Source organism: Rosa chinensis, chromosome 3 (assembly GCF_002994745.2).
Source record: "Rosa chinensis cultivar Old Blush chromosome 3, RchiOBHm-V2, whole genome shotgun sequence".
NCBI lineage: Eukaryota > Viridiplantae > Streptophyta > Magnoliopsida > Rosales > Rosaceae > Rosa > Rosa chinensis.
In genome coordinates, this window is record NC_037090.1 from 6,243,408 (window position 1) to 6,261,748 (window position 18,341).

At 37.1% G+C, this 18,341-nt stretch overlaps 5 protein-coding genes and 1 long non-coding RNA gene across 10 annotated transcripts; 1 reads left to right on the plus strand and 5 right to left on the minus strand.

Moving 5' to 3' along the window:
* Positions 1-21: 21 nt before the first annotated feature.
* LOC112191676 (cyclic phosphodiesterase) lies at positions 22-942 on the minus strand. Its single transcript, XM_024331066.2, has 3 exons — positions 602-942; positions 441-489; positions 22-227 (listed from the first exon to the last, which is right to left on the minus strand). Exons 1-3 carry the CDS (start codon positions 926-928, stop codon positions 22-24), a joined length of 582 nt encoding a protein of 193 aa, XP_024186834.1. The 5' UTR covers positions 929-942.
* A 932-nt stretch (positions 943-1,874) lies between these two features.
* Positions 1,875-3,190, minus strand: LOC121052033 (cyclic phosphodiesterase-like). 4 transcript variants are annotated; one of them, XM_040515882.1, is made up of 4 exons: positions 3,057-3,190; positions 2,594-2,921; positions 2,429-2,477; positions 1,885-2,242 (listed from the first exon to the last, which is right to left on the minus strand). In XM_040515882.1, exons 1-4 carry the CDS (start codon positions 3,173-3,175, stop codon positions 2,040-2,042), a joined length of 699 nt encoding a protein of 232 aa, XP_040371816.1. In that variant the 5' UTR covers positions 3,176-3,190; the 3' UTR covers positions 1,885-2,039. The 4 variants fall into 4 exon arrangements, 3 of the variants coding, with proteins under 3 accessions (XP_040371818.1, XP_040371816.1, XP_040371817.1); XM_040515883.1 differs by having other exon boundaries at positions 1,886-2,242; positions 3,038-3,164; XR_005807815.1 differs by lacking the exon at positions 3,057-3,190 and having other exon boundaries at positions 1,875-2,242; positions 2,668-3,031.
* Positions 3,191-3,568: 378 nt separating this feature from the next.
* On the minus strand, positions 3,569-4,293 carry LOC121052087. The gene is made up of 2 exons (XR_005807944.1): positions 4,108-4,293; positions 3,569-3,912 (listed from the first exon to the last, which is right to left on the minus strand). It is a non-coding gene; the product is annotated as an uncharacterized LOC121052087 (long non-coding RNA).
* A 590-nt stretch (positions 4,294-4,883) lies between these two features.
* On the minus strand, positions 4,884-5,970 carry LOC112192040 (cyclic phosphodiesterase). Its single transcript, XM_024331555.2, has 3 exons — positions 5,509-5,970; positions 5,321-5,369; positions 4,884-5,198 (listed from the first exon to the last, which is right to left on the minus strand). The coding sequence occupies exons 1-3, from the start codon at positions 5,830-5,832 to the stop codon at positions 4,990-4,992; spliced, it is 582 nt and encodes a 193-aa protein (XP_024187323.1). The 5' UTR covers positions 5,833-5,970; the 3' UTR covers positions 4,884-4,989.
* Positions 5,971-9,278: 3,308 nt separating this feature from the next.
* Positions 9,279-12,556, plus strand: LOC112193805 (histidine kinase CKI1). Its single transcript, XM_040516915.1, has 6 exons — positions 9,279-9,437; positions 9,540-10,223; positions 10,306-10,672; positions 10,894-11,465; positions 11,959-12,442; positions 12,516-12,556. The coding sequence occupies exons 1-6, from the start codon at positions 9,279-9,281 to the stop codon at positions 12,554-12,556; spliced, it is 2,307 nt and encodes a 768-aa protein (XP_040372849.1).
* A 1,568-nt stretch (positions 12,557-14,124) lies between these two features.
* LOC112193807 (calreticulin) lies at positions 14,125-17,623 on the minus strand. 2 transcript variants are annotated; one of them, XM_024334051.2, is made up of 12 exons: positions 17,456-17,622; positions 16,410-16,517; positions 16,112-16,304; positions 15,747-16,005; positions 15,596-15,652; positions 15,456-15,503; positions 15,284-15,370; positions 15,068-15,193; positions 14,888-14,983; positions 14,726-14,803; positions 14,496-14,588; positions 14,125-14,398 (listed from the first exon to the last, which is right to left on the minus strand). In XM_024334051.2, exons 1-12 carry the CDS (start codon positions 17,553-17,555, stop codon positions 14,387-14,389), a joined length of 1,257 nt encoding a protein of 418 aa, XP_024189819.1. In that variant the 5' UTR covers positions 17,556-17,622; the 3' UTR covers positions 14,125-14,386. The 2 variants fall into 2 exon arrangements, with proteins under 2 accessions (XP_024189819.1, XP_024189820.1); XM_024334052.2 differs by lacking the exons at positions 15,456-15,503; positions 15,596-15,652 and having other exon boundaries at positions 17,456-17,623.
* Between the last annotated feature and the right edge of the window lie 718 nt (positions 17,624-18,341).

Sequence of the window (18,341 nt, forward strand, 5' to 3'; positions counted from 1 at the left end):
TTTTTCTCTTTGGAGAACTAATCAGTTGACTCGAAGGTGGCCCTCAAGAATCCTCTCCCAGGATTTTTGAGTTCTATCAGCAAAGTTGACTCTGTACAATGCCATCCTACTTAAGAGGAATGTTAGTCCAGCAATGCTCTCATCCATAGCAAGAACTTTCTCTTTAGCTTTTTTTTTCTCTTCATCTGTCAAATTCCCATATAGGAGGCTCAAATGTGGCATAGCAGCTGCATCGTAAATCACATAAACCAATCAATTCCAAGAAACAAATCATCATTCATTACATAAACTCATCTCGAAATCCCTGGTTCAAAGAAGAACAACGAAAATTTGATCTTCGGAGTATTTTTGGCAAGTGTACAGCCGCAAATTAACCAGAAAATTTATGCACATACAAGTGATACAATATTTGACAGAAAATGAAAATGTAAACAACTTACGGAAGGGGCGATTCATGCAACCGGCAAACCAACGAGTTTGAGCCTTTAGCTGAGAAAAGAAAAGGTTGTACATTATTTTACATCAAATCTCAAACAGGCTATAGCTAAGAGAGATAGAGAATTATGGAACAAATCATTAACATAAAAAAAAACTAACTTACGTCCTCGGTTATTTCCATGACGAGAGAAAGACACTGGAAATAGAATTTACTAGTCTCGAAGTTTTCGACTTTGCAATAGATTTGCTTGACCGAGTTACAACCTTCTCTAAATGAGCCGATCGCTTCATCTTCCGTCATTAGGCAGGATCCGACTATGGTGATGTGGGGCTCGATCTCCGGCCCACCATATTCTTCCCGGAGCGCCTCCATCACCTTCTTGATCCTTGTGTTCGCATTCTCTGGTAGGAGGCCCCATACCGCATACCTGTGCATTTCCTGCGCATCCTTCTGCGCTTCAAGAGCTTCTTGTTCAGGGCTAATTGGCATCAGATCGAATTGAATATATATTGAACGTAGAAGAAGGTGAAGAGGAAGAAGTAGAGTACAAATTATTTGAGTAGGAAGGAAGGAGCTTCTTGCTTTTGAGATGACAGTTTATGGTTAGAAAGAAAGAGATTGAAGCATTGCTCTTGAAAGCTTAATAGAATCCCATTTTTCAGGAAGTCCTATTCTTTTGCATGCATTTTTTCAGGGACGACCCCTATTGCGATAGTAGATGAAGGTACCAAGTTCTATTGTGTCCAAAAAAGGAAATAGGTACCAACTTCTTTATATTATTTATTTTTGTTTGTAGTAGGGAGATGATATGCAAAACCAATTGATTTAGGTCCATAGAAGAGTTTATGCTTTATCCACTCTTTTCATTATTGGGAAATGACCTCTCCCGAGGAACTTGGCGACGGATTTTCTAGTTTTTCTATTTTAAAATTAAAATAAATGCTCCAACTATGTATGATCGGTTTCTTAGGGTTACAACATCCCTCTTGACACTGGTGCTTAAATTTCGTTAATAATTCAAGCATGTAACTTTCATGAAAAATTGTGTGCTATAGAGTTTTTCAGAGGTTTGACACGCTTCACGCACACAAGCCGAATTGTGATGTTCATTGTGATTACTGAAGTTCTCTTGTTAGATCGAGTCCACAAGGCCACGGGTCAAAAAAAATTTCCTTTATGAGTTTTCCATTTTCTCAACTTCAAAACATATATGTTGAGCAACCATAACCTCTTTTACAATGATCTCAGATTTCAGATTAAATAATTTGGTTTAAGAGACTGTTTTTTTTCTATCCTCTAGCTCTTAATTATCTCTTAGATTATTATATCTTATGAGTGGTGATGCACGTTTCTTAAATTAGTGTAGTGTCTCTTCTAGATCTTCGTTATCTTTTGTCACTTGGTTGAATTTCTTCAAAAATTTTGAGAATGTCAACTTTCAAGAAAAATTGTGTGTTATATAGATGAGCATCAATGTTTTAATCTAAAACTATGAATGTTTTTGTATTAAAAATACCTCTGAGAACTAGAGAGAGTAGTCATAATACAATTATTTGATCATGAAGTTGCATACAAAGCATATGTTATGGAAACCAACTAATTATGGTTGGAGGTCAATTGCCAGAATCTTCTCCCAAGAGTGTTGAGATTTATCTTGGATGTTCATCTTGCATAACACAAAGCGAGTAACATCAAAGCTAAGGCTAGCAAAGCCCTCATCGATAGTAGTAACTTTCTCTTTAGCTCTTTTTTTCTCTTCATCTGTTAGATACCCATAAAGGAGGCTCAAATGTGGACAACAAGCTGCATCACGTCAATCAGAAATCAAATTAATATTCTCATTCCATGAAATATATGTCACTAGGTAAGAACAACATTTTTTTTTTTTTTTTAAATCTGCCCATCCAAGAATCATGGTTCATAAATAGTACTTCTCTACATCCAAAGTCCCAATAAGTTCATTTGTGCATGGTTACATGTTCAACTTACGGAAAGTGTGTTCGAAGATCCTAACAAAGCGTCCGATTTCACCCCATAACTGAGAAAACAAATGTACATGCATTATTAGCAGGCAGTATGAACTAAAAGAAATACCTACTTAATCCATATAAATCCCCTGAACAGAAAAAATGATGATTAAATGTAGGGTTCTACATCTCCGATTGGATCAATGATGAGGGAGACACACTGGTAAAAAAACCGACTAGTTTCAATGAGATCGACGTTACATTCAAAACGGGTGATAATGTTACAAGCATCTTTGAATTGTTGGATCGTATCTTCTTCCGTCCTTAACATGGATCCCAAAACGGTGATGTGAGGTTCGATTTCAGGACCACCGAATTCGGCTCGTAGGCCCTCCATCACCGTCTTGATTCGTGGGAGCACATGTGTTGGTGGAAGAGCCCACACTGCATACATGTGCATTTCTTGCGCATCCTTGAACGCTTCCAATGCTTCTTGTTCTTGGGATGGCATCAGACTGATATTTAAATCGAGAAGAACAATAGTGGTGGATCAGAGAAAATGCCAAGATTAATTTCTTAGGAAGGAAAATCTTCTTAAAATAAGCACACTCAATAGAAAAAATCTTAGTACATTGATAATTTGACTCTACCGTAATGTTAGCTTCAATGAAAATGATTCTGAACAATTCATTTGGGAGTGATCCATGTAAGAAACAGTAAGTGGCAATCCATAAAGAGCTGATACTGAGATAAATGTATGTGGCTCCATGAAAAAGCTAAAAAATAGAGCTCAATTCAGTTTAAATTTTCTTCACCATGTGTGGATGCATAGTCCGAGTAAAAGGGAACTAATAAAACAATAACTCTAAAGCTCGTAGTATCATTGTATTTCTTTTCCCATCCTTGAAAGTGGTTCTAAGTTCGAATTACTCTTCTTCCATTGATCAAAATACTATACATAGAAACAGAAAACACAGCCAAGCAAAAGCTGCAAAAAACTATCATGCACATTGACACAAATGATCAAAAGCATAGTTCTTGTCCTTAGTTAATTTATCATTTGCTCCGGTTGCCAAAAAACATAAACATTCAACACCTAAATAGCATCAAACATGAAGCTGAAGAGTTGCTAATTAAAAAACATAAACCTCCAAAACCTATATAGTATCAAACTTCAACATCTGTATTTGTATCGAACTATATAGATCACACTCAAGTGTTGAATTACAATTAACTGCTACCTAGGCTCAACTAGTATAGCGAGAAGCTCAAATATTGAACTAGAACCTAATTAAGGCGGAGTTCAAGAATCTTCTCAGTTATATATCCCAAGACCGTTGAGTTCTGTCTTCATCGTGACATTTGCATGTACATTGCGCGCAAGGCGATCTATGGTGAAATTGAGGCTGGTAATGGTCTCATCCAGAACACTAACTTTTCCTTGAGCTCTTTTCTTCTCTTTATCTGTCAGCACCCCATAAAGGAGACTCAGATGTGGCATATTACCTGCAGAACAAATCGCAAATCCATGTAATCAGTAATCTTCATGCTTATATGAATTCAAAATTTTCAGAGTGAGCAGTATCAGCAATGGCAATCTAAAATCTTCATTCTCTTAATGCTCAGCAAATGAACAAATAACAAGAATTCACTGCCTCTAAATGTGAAATTGGATACGTCAACTTTCAGAAGAGTACTTACTGTTGTTGGTTGTTAATGGCATATAAATTTAACCTTAGTTTACCAAGTATTTAGAAACAGTACTTAGCAGTGACTAGCGATCACTAACATTTATGCTTCAGTGAGAAAATGTAACGTCTAGTCAATTCAAAAAGCAAACCAAGAACAACAGCAGAAAGACCCTTATTCTTTTGTTAGAAAGTACGCTTCCACACCCCAGAGGCCCAGAACTACTCTTAACATGTTCCATATTTCAATCAAAATTGAAAAATGAAAATAAGGTATACTACAACACTTTCCCACAAAATACGACCATTGGTCCCCGGTGGTGGTTGGTTCTACGTTTTCCATGAGAAAAGAGTTGGTTAAAAATTAAGCCATGTACTTGAATGACTGAAATTAAAGGCCGAAAATTTATCTTGAGTCCTATTTATTTTCTTTCTTCTTTGGATTTCTTAGAGTTTTATATTTTATTTATTTGGGCTACAGCAAGGTTAGCAATATGATTTGTGTGATTCGATGAAAAATTAATTTGCTATAGTTAGCAGATATTATGGATCAAGTTGAACTTTGAATACTTTGAACATCGTAAAATCTCATTCCCTCTATATATTTTCCTTGCCCAAAAGTGCATCGATCCGCAAATGTTTTCATTTCAATTTTTTTTGTTGTTGTAAATTTAATCAAAAGGATTATATTTCAAATGTTGGTGGAATTTCTACATCTCCTAACTTAGCATTGAGTTATAGACATGCAATAAGAACACGTACGTTGATCATCATAAATGACTTGAAAACTTGTAGAACTTTAGTACTTGTTGATGATGGTGCAAGAGACAGTCGAGCAATAACAGTACTCTTATTAGTTATTACAATATGAGGCTGCTGTAAACAAGCATATATTCTAGATTTTGGGTCGAAGGTTGCATTCAGAAACCATCTCCCAAGATTTTTGAGTTTTATCTTCGAAGTTAACCCTGTACAATTGCATCCGATATATGGTGAAGCTAATGGTACAAAGTCCCTCATCGACACTCTTCACAATTTCTACTGCTCTTTTCTTCTCTTCATCTGTAAGATCCCCATAGAACAAGCTCAAATGTGGCATATTAGCTGCGTATCAAAGAACCAGAATAAAAATCCAATTTATTACTCATTTTAATAAAAATTTCAAAAGGAAATTAACCACATATAATAATGTGATTTTCCATGAAAATTGTTGCAAAAGACCTTACCACTATTGCAATACATACGCCCAGCGAGGAGTCCAGTTTCCTGTGTTAACTGAGAACAAAAACAAATAATATTGTTAAAAAATCAATTTACAGGGGATGTATTACAGTTTGTTGTGATTTTTCAATTATTTTAAAATAAATAAACAGTAGCTTTAGAGTGCAGAATGATAAACAAATAGCTCAATTACCTGATGATCTGTCTGAAAGACTAGGGAAACACATTGGAAGTAGAATTTGCTAGTCTCAAGTTGATCGACTTGACAAACATAGGGGTTTATCTCATTACATGCACCGATGAACTTCTCAATGGCCTCTGAGCGATTGAAGAGAATGGACCCCGCAACGGTGATGTGGGGCTCGACCTCAGACCCACCAAATTCTTTCCGGAGGGCCTCCATCACCGTTTTAACTCTCTTACAAATGCTATCCGGTGGGATGGCCCATACCGCCCACCGGTGCAACTTCAGATCATCTGTGCTGGTAGCAGTGCTTGGTTCAGATTGGTTTGCCATAGTGATAATGGTTCAAGTATTCAGTGAAAGAGATCAATGTCTGAAATGCAAGAAAGCAAATGAGAGAAGACACAAAAAAGAACAAAAGCCAATATCGTTAGGAAGTAAGTGATGAAGGTAGAGTTTGTTTGAGGGGGAATGGACACGTGTTAGATCCTCACAGAAGCCGATTTTCTAGAGAGTCCTGTTCTCTTGCATTCCTAACCGGGTGTGCAATTGTCAAATATAATCTGATTAAACATATTAATAAGTTTATTCAGATCGTTTATTTGTAATCGATGATGGAAGCCCAATCATGTTCATACGTACATGACTAGTAAATCATTTATTTGTATGAGGATATGGTAGCTAGTGCTCTGCTTGAAGACCTTAGGAATTTCTACATTGGTGCACCAGAATTCTCTTCTAGACTGCTTTAATCCTCCAACTTGTTTTTTTTTTTTTTTTTTTCACTAGAACAGAGGAACGGGTTATAGCTTTGTCGCGTAGATTTCTTTTAAATTTTCGATTCCCTCCATGAAGTGTTTGTCATTTGTGCCAGTCCATTGAAGATAAACTCGGCTCAGCGATAGCGATACTATTGCTTCTTGAACTGTAAATCAAATTGTGTCATATGTCAATGAGTGTTTAATGGGTATCTTGAGTGGAATATCTTCTTAAAATGGATCAATTCCGGAAATATTTTAAAGTAAATCCCCAGTTGAACTTCAGAATGTGGTTAAGTTGAAGAAGACATAGATGCAACGTGGTTGGCTGAGACAAAACTGCTTCAACTAGTCGCATAACCATTTGTCCAGTGTGATTGATGCCTTTGACACAACTACCCCAATAAACTCTATAGGCATCTGCAATATAAACACAACCACCCTGCAAAGTTGAATGTAGTATGAGTATGAACAAGTGAAGAAACTGTAGTTAATGGTGTAATCATATCCTACATTAATATGTTGAGAGTTGAAGACCTCAAGCCACTTACTTTTTAGAAAACCACACATATGGCAAAGAGAAATTACATTGAGAAAGCACAATAGCGAACCAGCCAATGAACCTCCAACAGGTAGTAGCGCCTGTTTTTTTCCTGACAAGGGATATCTCGAGAGAATTCGGGCCAATATCTGTAGCCCAAGCTATATATTTCCGATAAGCTCAAAATATATTATTTACAGGCTAAATAAAGCTTGCTTAGAGATCAAGGAATCTCAGAGCGAATCTGAATATTCCTTAATTTACTATTAATTATTAAATATTTGATAATTAAGGATAGTTAGTTTGCTTACGCCTTACCAAGATTAAGCAAGAGGGAAGGATGTGGACGTGCAAGCATGGGCTCTTATTGATTAAGGAATCAATCACCTTTAATTGCAATAAACAAGGTGTGTGTGTGTGTATATATAATCTTGTCCTTCCTGATTGCATATGCCACTGAGCTACAGAGTCCTCACAAAAGATATGTAAGAAGATTACGTCCTCACAAAGATATGTGCAATTAAGACGTGCACATCCAACAGTTTGCATCCAAGAAGATTACGTCCAAGACTCCAATAGGCAATTAATCTTACCTATAATCTAGTTGTGTCAAGAGGCAGGTAATTATTACTTATTGCCTACGATAGTTATCAAAACTAATAAGTGTTTTTGATTTGATTTAAGGCCAATAACTATGGCCTAAAATATAGTATTTCATTAATATTGGGAAGGAGAATCTGCAACTAGTAGCCTATATATATAGGCTAAAGATGATATAGAAAGATAACCTTTCAATTAATTAATCTCTCAGATTATCAAAGCCTCTCCGGAGCAAACCTACCTACCTACCATCTAACGCCCTCGCAACCCAGCGAAGCTAAAGTCACCCTTTAGCAAACTCATGCTTTCTCCTACTTCTCGGTGATTGCTTTACTTAGTCTACAACACTAAGTATCGACTCGGTGACTCAAGAGATCACACCCTAAATCCTTATCCGTAAGGCGAAAGTCATTTTCCGAAAAGCAATACGGGTGATGAGGTTGGTGCTCTCCTCGTTCACAGCGTTTGGTAAGAAGTCAGGTTAAGGGACATCCCGACGACTACACCGAAAGGTGTTGGCACGTTAGCGCACTCAAAAGAGACAGTTTGCTACCCAGACTGATTTTGAAGCCAAACAACGCCAAAAGTCGGAAGTCAAATATTATTGTTTGCTCAACAATAGACATGTAAATAAATGCTTAGAACAGATTGTTATATGTTAACAAAACAAAATAGGTAATATACTTGCACTTGGACTCTTGGAACAGCGGGAGATCCATTGTATGAATGAATATTAATTACGTTACAACTTATAAAAAAAAATTGATCAGATTTAGTTTTTGGAAACATTTCAGAGATTTTAATCGATGAGATTTAGTTTTTGGAAAAATTTAAGAGATTTTATTTAGTAGAAGAGTTTGTTTCCAAATTACTCTCTCCTACTTATTTAGTATTGGATTTTTAGTCAAAATGCTTCATATGGGATTGGACTAACAAGTGTCCTCTTGCATTGTACTGAGTATCAATCGAGATTATCTGCAACTTGCTCATGCATATCTTATAAATCAAAAGACTTTTGCTTCATTTCTTATTTAGCTTTTGTCTGCCTGCATTTCCTTGGCCTTCTGGATTTTCAAAGACTTCTCCATAATCTTTTGCTCTTCTACCGAAAATGATCCAATAATACTCTCTCTAACAGCAACTTTGGACAAAAAGGATTATTTTGGAGAGTGCTCCTGTTTAGCTCTGGTTTTGAGTGCGACGGATTTGCAACAAAAAGGATTATCCGCAGTTTCTTCTTATTATAAGAAGAGAAGGTAATTAAGGTTTGGAGTAGATAATCATATTCTTCATGCACCCTGTCTTCACCAAGCTCCATCTTCGTTCAATAATTTTCTCATTGAACTCTGCCTCAACTGAAACCTCCCCATGACATGTCATTCTCATGCTTAATTTTGACCATCGAATGTCTTTGAATCTAAGAGAATTACATGAAGTGTAAAAAATTGTGAAAAATTATGTGTCTCTTGATCCAGGACATGTATCATAGTAGTTTGCTACATACATATTTGGTTGCTTTTGTATGCATCTGACATTACTAATTAATTTTTCATTTTCCATGAAATGCAGATTGTAAAGCCAGGCTTTCCACTATTACGATAATGAAGTCTCACCCAATATTGAAGCTTTGTTCAAGACTTTTGTGTTTTGTTTTTGTTCTGGTACTTATATATATATATATATATATATATATATATTTAGTGATTAGAAAATACTGTAGTAATTTATCTCTACATTAAGGAATTTGTGTTTATATTTCAACTTATGAGGCCTATACAAATTAGGGTACTTTACAAACTAATAAGCTTATTTTGCAGGTCCCTTCATGCTTGATCATCTCACTGTTGTTTAGGCTGACAAGAACAATCGAGAACCGTATAATGTTCTTCTCACATGAAGCACTCAGCAAATCAAATTTCAGCATCCACTCCACTGCAAAATTGCTAAGTCCATTAAATCCGTCAACAATAAAACTAGCAAGGTCTTTGAGTTCATCACTCAATGGAACTGAACTAGATTTCAGTACCATCCAAACAACGGTTAGTACTAAATTATGACATGTTTTTATAAATGCTTGGTAAGTACTGTTTTGCTTCATATGATCGAATCATAATATTAATGTTGAAAATATATTTATTCAGGTTGCACCAACATTGTTTCTAGCACTTTCGACAATTGCGCACATCTCACAGGTTACTTTTGTTGGAATGGATGACCTTTTATTCTCACTTCACAACTCTGAATATCGTGAATGGGGTCGATTTGGATTGGGTAGTCAAACTACTGTAGTGTTCTCTAATACTACATCTTCTGGAAATTGGTATACTCAACCAGTAAATAGGGACACTGGGATGTTATATGGTGTCGCAGTAAATATTGATTCAAACTCTATGTTCACACCAAATGCTAGTTGGTTCCAACAAGCCTTAAACAACACGAGTGGGTATTCTTGGTTGGGAACCGGATGTGATGGAGCTCAAAATAGCTTGTTTTTTAGTAGTGTTGCTGTAGACGGAAGAGGTGTGGTTTCGCTCGGTATGCAAGCACAAGTAGTTGTTGATCATTTTAACGCTGTAGATTTTCATGACGGTTATTTTCACCTAGCTACTTCAGATGGCCAAGTGATTGTGCAATCAAAACTTCCCAAAACCCAATTTCAGATAAGCAACAACATGGTTACAGTGCAAGCAGTGAATCTTCATGGTGTTGTAATAGGTGTCGTTGATAGATTCTTATGCAATCAGTCATCTAGTCACTTATTGAAAATAAATGGAATAAAGTACACAGTGTATTGTGATACCCTCAAGATTGTTGGAATCCCATCGGTACGTTTCCCTTTTATGCGTTTATGTATTTATCAATTTAATTTGACCGATATAAGAACCTCTTTTTTTTTCTTTCTTGCAGGTATATGTACTGACTTATCCAACATTTAATGGACTTTTGCACAAAGTCTACATATATAGAGCTTTACTTGGGCTTCTGTTGTTCATAATTCTAATTTCTCTTTGCTTCTTTATATTCTGGATAATAAGAGCTGCAAATAGAGAAATGATCTTATGCGCACGTATCATAAAACAAGAAGGTGCAACTCGCCAAGCAGAGCGCAAAAGTATGAACAAAACTAAAGCCTTTAGTAGAGCAAACCATGATGTGCGCGCTTCTTTGGCAGCCATCACTGGTTTGATAGAGTTGTGTCATCAAGATGCCAAACCAGAATCTGAGCTAGCAATCAACTTGGGACAAATGGATACTTGTACAAAGGACCTCATAGGTAAGTAAACTTCCATTTTACTAGTAAAAATGCATTATGTTGTGAAATTGTTAATGCAGCTCATGAATTTGGTGGATTCTTGTTAAAATGTGTAGGGAAAATTAGTAGTTTGGTAACATGACATGCCAAATATTATAAGAACATTATCATAAGTTTATATATATATATATATATAGTTAAGTCTATAATAGTTTGATTTACAACAAAACTACTGAATGCAGGCATATTGAACACTGTTCTGGACATAAGTAAAATTGAAGCTGGGAAAGTGCAACTTGAAGTGGAAGAATTCAATTTAGCTCAGCTCCTCGAGGATGTTGTTGATATGTTCTATCCTATTGCTATAAAGAAAGATGTAGATACATTGCTTGATCCTTGTGACAACTCACTTGCCAAAACATGTCATGTAAGGGGTGATAGAGGAAAACTCAAACAGATCTTGTGCAACTTGATTAGTAATGCTGTGAAGTTTACATCCGAAGGTCATATCACAGTTCGTGCCATGGTTGCGAAAACAAGTTATGAAAACTCAATAATTGCTTCTAATCGTAGTCGTATGTTGAAGTGGCCATGGTGGTTTTACAAGAGAGAGGAAGATTTCAATGATTTGAATGTCCTTCATAGGGCTGAAAAAGACCCTAATACCACAAAGTTTGTCATTGAGGTCGATGATACAGGCGAGGGAATTCCTAAAGACAAACGAGAATTTGTTTTTGAAAACTTTGTTCAAGTTACAGACAATGCTACAGGAAAAGAAGGTTCTGGTTTGGGACTCGGTATTGTTGAATCTTTGGTGAGTAAATTTCTGGACTTTTTTTTTAGAACAATCTCTGGAGCTTTAACACATAATAATTTTTTTTTAAAGTTATTTAAACTTAGCCTTTTGACTTATTCCCAAAAAAAAAAAAAAAGCCGTAATTAGCTATGAATTGGTATATATCAGTGAGAAAGTTTTTATATACTTGTTAAAGTTGTTGCATGCAATAACTTAATGATTTTATCAATGATAACATCCCAGCTTTCTCAAACACGTACTTGCTCAAGTTCCATGCCATCTCGTGATAAGTTTTAGATATATTCTTTTTTAGGCAGAACTCTTAAACATTTTCAAGTTAATAATTAACAAGTTGTAGACAGAATTTTGTTAACCAATTGCTTAATTACCGGTCTAACTAGATATTAGTGTTAGTAGTTTGTTCTTCTGTGAAATTTTTTTCGTTTATTGTTGAAGTCTTCTAAGTTTGATATGACATTGCATATTTATAAAACAGAATTGAATTTTGTAGGTGCGTCTAATGGGTGGAGAGATAAAAATTATTGATAAAGAAGCTGGTGAGAGAGGAAGTTGCTTCAGATTTGATGTTTCTCTTCAGACATATAAACCAGAGATCGGTGAAATGGAAGAGGAATATTGGCCACTTCGACCTTTTGGAATACACCTTTTGCCACCTTCACCTAAACTAGAAGGATCTCGTGTTGTACTCTTTATAAGAGGCAATGAACGAAGAAAGGTGTTGGTGAAGTATATCAGAAACTTGAACATAAAAGTTACAACTGTAAAGCATGCTAAACAACTTGTTCCGACACTTGGGAAGATCAAACACAAGTTAGACCTTTCCTATTTCAGTTATTCGGAGACCCCATCAGAGTTTCTTGAACATATAAACACATCTCCATCCAACAACTCCGATTCAAGACCAAGTGATGAGTCTCAAAGTATCAAGGAAATTGAAGAAGATAAAAAGACCAACTCGAGAAGCTTGCTTGCAGGCATTGTCCTAATAGTGGTTGACACAAATGCTGGTGCTTTCTCTGAGCTATATGACTGTGTGGCTAACTTCAGGAAAGGCATTCAAAGTTCTAAATGCAAGGTTGTGTGGTTAGACAATTCAATCACGCGAAACACAATGCAGCTAGATGAGCATAAGCTTGCCCCTCCAAATGATTATATCATGTACAAACCATTTCATGGATCGCGCTTGTACAAAGTTCTAGGATTAATACCTGAACTTAAGGGGTGTAACTTACCAAGGCTCGAAACAAGAAAAGTAGACACTCAAGAAGCGCAACACGACAAGTCGGTGGAACAAGTAGAGGTAGTCATAGATAAAGGTGATGTAGAAAAAAGTGATAGTAGTCTGAAGCTGTTGTATGGAAAGAAAGTTTTGGTTGTCGATGATAATGAAGTGTTGCGCAGGATTACTAGTTCAAATCTTTGCAAACTGGGAGCCGTTGTTGAAGTTTGCCAGAATGGGAAAGAGGCATTTGATCAAGTTTGTAAAGCTCTAAGTGATCACAGTGAGGAGGATAAGACTAGATCCATTCCTTACGACTATATTTTCATGGATTGCGAGGTAGTATGAATATATAATTGAAAACATGTCTTCTAGGATCTATTCTTCGTATATGTTACGTAATTCTTATAATCGTTTTTGTTTCTACAGATGCCGATAATAGATGGATATGAAGCAACAAGACTGATAAGGAAGGAGGAAAAGAAGTATGACATTCATCTTCCAATTATAGCATTAACAGCTCATGCAATGACTGAGAAAGTGAGCAAGACACTTGAAGCAGGAATGGATTTCCATTTGACTAAACCATTGCAGGTGGACAGTTTGATGAAAATTATTCAATTGATTGACAACAAGTGACACTTTTGAACTACAATCCTGTCATTTTTTTCTGTTTCCAAAAAATGTAAAAGCAAAGCCATGACTGCTGGAAATTAGTTTTGATGTTCTTCTAGAGTTATAGGCTGATATCATATCTTTGCATGAGTTTCATTCTTCTTTCCATGAATTTTGTAACATATCCCGATCCAACACAATTTTTATAACTTTGAAACTAGTATTTGGCCTATCCTATACTACTGTTTGCAGCAGAGTCCTCTCTCATTTATCGCATCGTAGTCTTTTCTTTTTTCTACCTCCGCAGCCAAAGCAAATGCAAAAGATTTTGGCAATGCTTTACCAAAATGAGGGTCACTGAAACCCAAATTCAATAAAAGCTTACTGAAAGATGTAATCACAAGTTCCACAGACGATGTCATGGTTGAAGGTGACAGGTGTAGGTTGATAAATAGGACCACACAAAACTTTCACAATTGTTTCCTCAAAACTCCATAAATGCCAGTCCACGCTGAGAAAGCTGCTTCTCTGTTTCAGAACAGGAGAGTCCGAATTTTACCATAAACAGACTATTCCGATGACCTATCAGAGATAATTTTCTATCTTTCCAATCTCATTTGCAGAGCTATCCAGCCTTTTCTCAGGTGCCACCGACCACAGAAGTTTCAGTCAGGTGGACCCAAAAACGTGGGCCCATACTAACACTGTGTCAGGTGGAACCCATGTCTACCAAAAACAGGACATGCATATTGGAAAAACAAAGGAAACATAGCAATATATAAGATAAAAAGAGTCTCAGAAATAGTTTTAAAACTACTTTTGTTTTTTTTTTTTCTCTGAATTTTGATTATGAAACCACATCACAATAACTCATGATTGTTCTCATGGCTCAAACAGCAGCTAAATGAAGATTTTAAGACATCAGAGCTAATAAGCAGTTCGGCATAGCAACATGCAGTAGTATCTTCCCTCTCACAGTTCTCTCTTCCTACAGCTAACAAATAAGAAGTGAAAAAAAGAAAAGAAAAAAAAAATGGGTGCCCTTGGCCCAAGCTTATCTCTAAAACTCTGCATTGCTCGCTCCCTACAGTTCGTCCTGAAAAAGCAAAACACAAAACAATTTGATCAGTTAACGTACTAATTATGCGGTTGAGTTGACTAACAACAATGTGCAAGAAAGAAAGAAAGCCTACATGTTTTGCAGCCTCTTCCGCGGCCTCTTCAGCCTCTTCTAGTTTGGATTCAGCATCAGAGTCCTCTTCAGCATCATCTTCATCATCCTCAGCCTGTAAAACACGGGGAGGGCAAAGTTAGGACCACAGACACAAGAACATGGTAAATCCAAGATCTTTCAGGTAACAGTTCACAGTTAGGACCACAGAAGATAAACAAAGATTTTTCCGGTAATGGTTAATAGGCTTACATCAGAATCAGCTGGCTCATCCTTGGACTCCTCTTCCTGTTGAAGCTTCTCTGCCTCTTCAAATGCTGCTTTCTCAGCCTGAAGAAATTCATGGGAATTCGATAAGAAATCTAAAAGCACATCGTAAAAACAGCTAGGCAGTGGTATCTACGATAAACATACATCTTTCTGTTTTCCCCATGTGTCTTCAGCCAGCTGCTTGGCATACTCCGGCTCATCAGTGATCACGATATTGTCAAACAGAGTTCCAGATTTCACCTGGCACATTACACATAATGATGATCAGAAAATGAATATCATGGGAATACAAATAGCAAACTGGGAAGTAATAAATGAAATTACCTGCCACAATTCAATTCCGACATACTTCAAGTTGGGGAAAACATATAGGTCAGGGTCATCGGTGAATTTTGGGTTGTCAATCAATGGTGCCTTCCACTTTCCCTTGTAGTTGGGGTTCTTAATTTTCTGCAAGGAAGGGGAGCAAATCATGAACTGTTCTAAAAGTTACATTTATGAGCCTATTATAAAAAATAAAAAATAAAGAATTTCACAAACCTTTGGGCTCCATTCACCCTTGTATTCAGGGTTGGGGATGGTTGGGGCTGTCCATTCACCATCTTCCTCATCATCCCAATCTTCGGGCTGAAACACCAAACCACGTCAGTGAGCGACAAAATTATTCTGCAATATAGGTGCAATATTTCAAAACCCCAAGTGGAGTCATTACCTTCTTGGCTTCGGGATCTGAGATTTCCTTGGGAATGTCATCATGTCCCTACAAAATAGACAATAAGAATCAGTATGGCTGTTATATTCACCACATATAAGCCATAAAAAAGAACTAAACTTATTATACTGGGAGACTACCTCTGGCTTCTTGTCTTCAGGGTCTGGGATGAATTCCTTGTCGTCCCAATCTTCAGGCTGCCAACAATAGATAGTCAATAATCATTCATCAACCTTTCAGTAATGATTACTTCGTTGAAATAAAAATAAAATAAAAACCGTTGGGATTTACCTTCTTGGCTTCGGGATCCTTGATTTTCTTTGGAGGAAGAAGATCCCAATCACTGTAGAGGCTACCAGTTTGCTTCTCTACATTGTCAATAAGGATGCTGTAGGTAGCATCTGGGCGGATGATAAAGGTATAGACATGAGTGAGCTGGTCAGTCTCACAAGGTACATCCTTCTTGATCAATTTATTTGTTTCGTTGTAGTGGAGAATTGCATGCACTTTCTTGGTGCTGTATCCACAGATATCTGGCCCGAACATGATGCTGCAAACCAAAAATAAATCAATATTAGCAATTTAAATGTGGTAAGGAAATTGAATTACAGAAACAAAATGAGCAGACACTCAAACCAAAAGGTGAAATCACAAACCTGTATGGGGTATCCCCACCAAACTTCTTCTGATCTACATCACCACTGAGCAATTTGATATAGCCACCGCCACAGTCAAGTTTCTGTTCATGCTTCACAGAAAACTGGAACACTAGTGTTTTATCCTTGTTGCTGAATTCAGGGAACTCAGCTGATATGGCATAGAACCGGTAGTCCTCACTGGTTTGGATACCTGGAACAAGAACCAAAGTCCGTGAATAAGGTCATCCGGACACTATTCCACATGTTTCAAACACAACCAAGGAAAACCGCAGACATTATTGGTTTAAAAGTGTACCTTTGTCATTAGCGTCGCCGTTCCATTTGCCAGAGGTGTAGTTCCATTCCCCAGCTAGGTTCTCATCTTTCTTCCAGTCAGATTTAACCCAATGTTTCTCCCATCCATCTGTGAAATCATACAGGAAAAACAAAAGAAATGAAGGCCAGATAACAGAACAAGAAAAATATCTTACCACAAAAGAGCTAGAGATCTCAGAGATGTAGAACTATTACATTTACCATGGAAATAAACTTATTCACTCGCTTTTTACAGTCATTATTATCCTAGCTGAACAAGATATGCTACTAGTTGACACTAATACTCCATGTCTCTGTCACTCTGACCAAGACATGTCGCTTTCCTCATTAAATTACCAAAGCTGAAAACCAATTCAGTTTTCAAGCCTTCAACAAAATCCAGCACTGAGTTGACAAACATTTTATTGGTCAATTGACAAGTTCAGCAACAGAAACAAGCATGAATTCAAAGTTCCTTTTCACCTACCAAGCCCTGGAAATTTAAATACACAGCATACATTCACTCATTATGATACCATTTTGGATGGGACTATCTCCCACACTGCCACTACACAAAGAACAAACACCACTGAACCGAAACCGAACCATAAACCTTTTAATTACTGATATCTCCATCCGGTGCCAATCGTGTATTGACTATAAAGCAAAAGCATAAACCTTACAACTCCTATTGAGTCACTGACCAGATACACGTACACGTACACTCACACATTCACCATTTCAATTATGACCATAACCAAAAACCACAAATCAAGCTGAAAACTCAACAATACATCAAGTTTCTAACAGATCCATGCCATAACAGTAAATTCCATTCACCCTAACACCTCCGCACACAAATCAACGATGCAAAAACAACCAGATCGAATCGCAGAATCACAGTCAGCACCGATCCTCCATAAACCGAACGCAATTACATCACACACAAAACCTCATAAACCCTAATTCACCGAAAATGCAAACAAACACTGATCGAACACACATACAGATACAGAGTGAGAATCAGAGAGAGAGATTTGTGTATACCTTCGAATTTCTCTTCGAAGAAGACCTTGGCGGAGGCGACGGCGAGGAGAGAGAGAAGGATCAAGGACGCCAAGCTAGGATGTCGAGCCCTAGACGCCATTGTTTTCACCAAGCAAGAGAGAGAGAGAGAGAGGACAGTTGCAGCTACAGAGTGAGAGTCGTAGCAATCGGGGGTCCGTTATATAGGCCTCTACCGGTTTGGATTTTACTGCTGCGGTCAAAAAGTTAATTTCAGCTCGGGTAAGACTCTGAGTTCGATGACGTGGACGAGTGGGAAATCGCCACATCAGCTCAGCCGGTCATTGGTATGATGTGGCGGTGCGGGATTGGGCTTTAGCGGAAATGGAGACTGCAGCAATTGGGCGCGACACGTAGGTGTGAGGTCATGTGAGTTTACGGAAGTGCCCCTGCAGCTACCTACCCTGATTGGGTAATCTGGTGGTTACAACCAAAAGTTCAAAATCCTGATTGGCATGGCAATTAATGACATTTATCTTCGTAATCCATTTTGGCTTAAGAAAATTTTAATACTTAATTTGCAGATAGGATTAGAAAAAAAAGATTGCTGAGCCAGTGAGCTTCTTTTTTTTTTTTGAAACGATTGCTGAGCCTCTTTTGTGAAGAACAAAAAGGTTATTCATATTCAACTTTCCTTTATTGGACTTTGGCATTTTAAAAGGACATTGGCAATTGGCATGGACCTCCCAATTGTGCCATACCATTATGAAAGTCTTAGGCCACACTCCAATGCTATAGTTTTTGCAAAAATTATTTGCCAAGTAATGTTACATGGTTATGACTTATGAACCATGATCATGCGCTGAATAAGTTATCATGTAATAAGTAATAGAGAAAATCTCATATTCGACAAGTACTTGACATAACT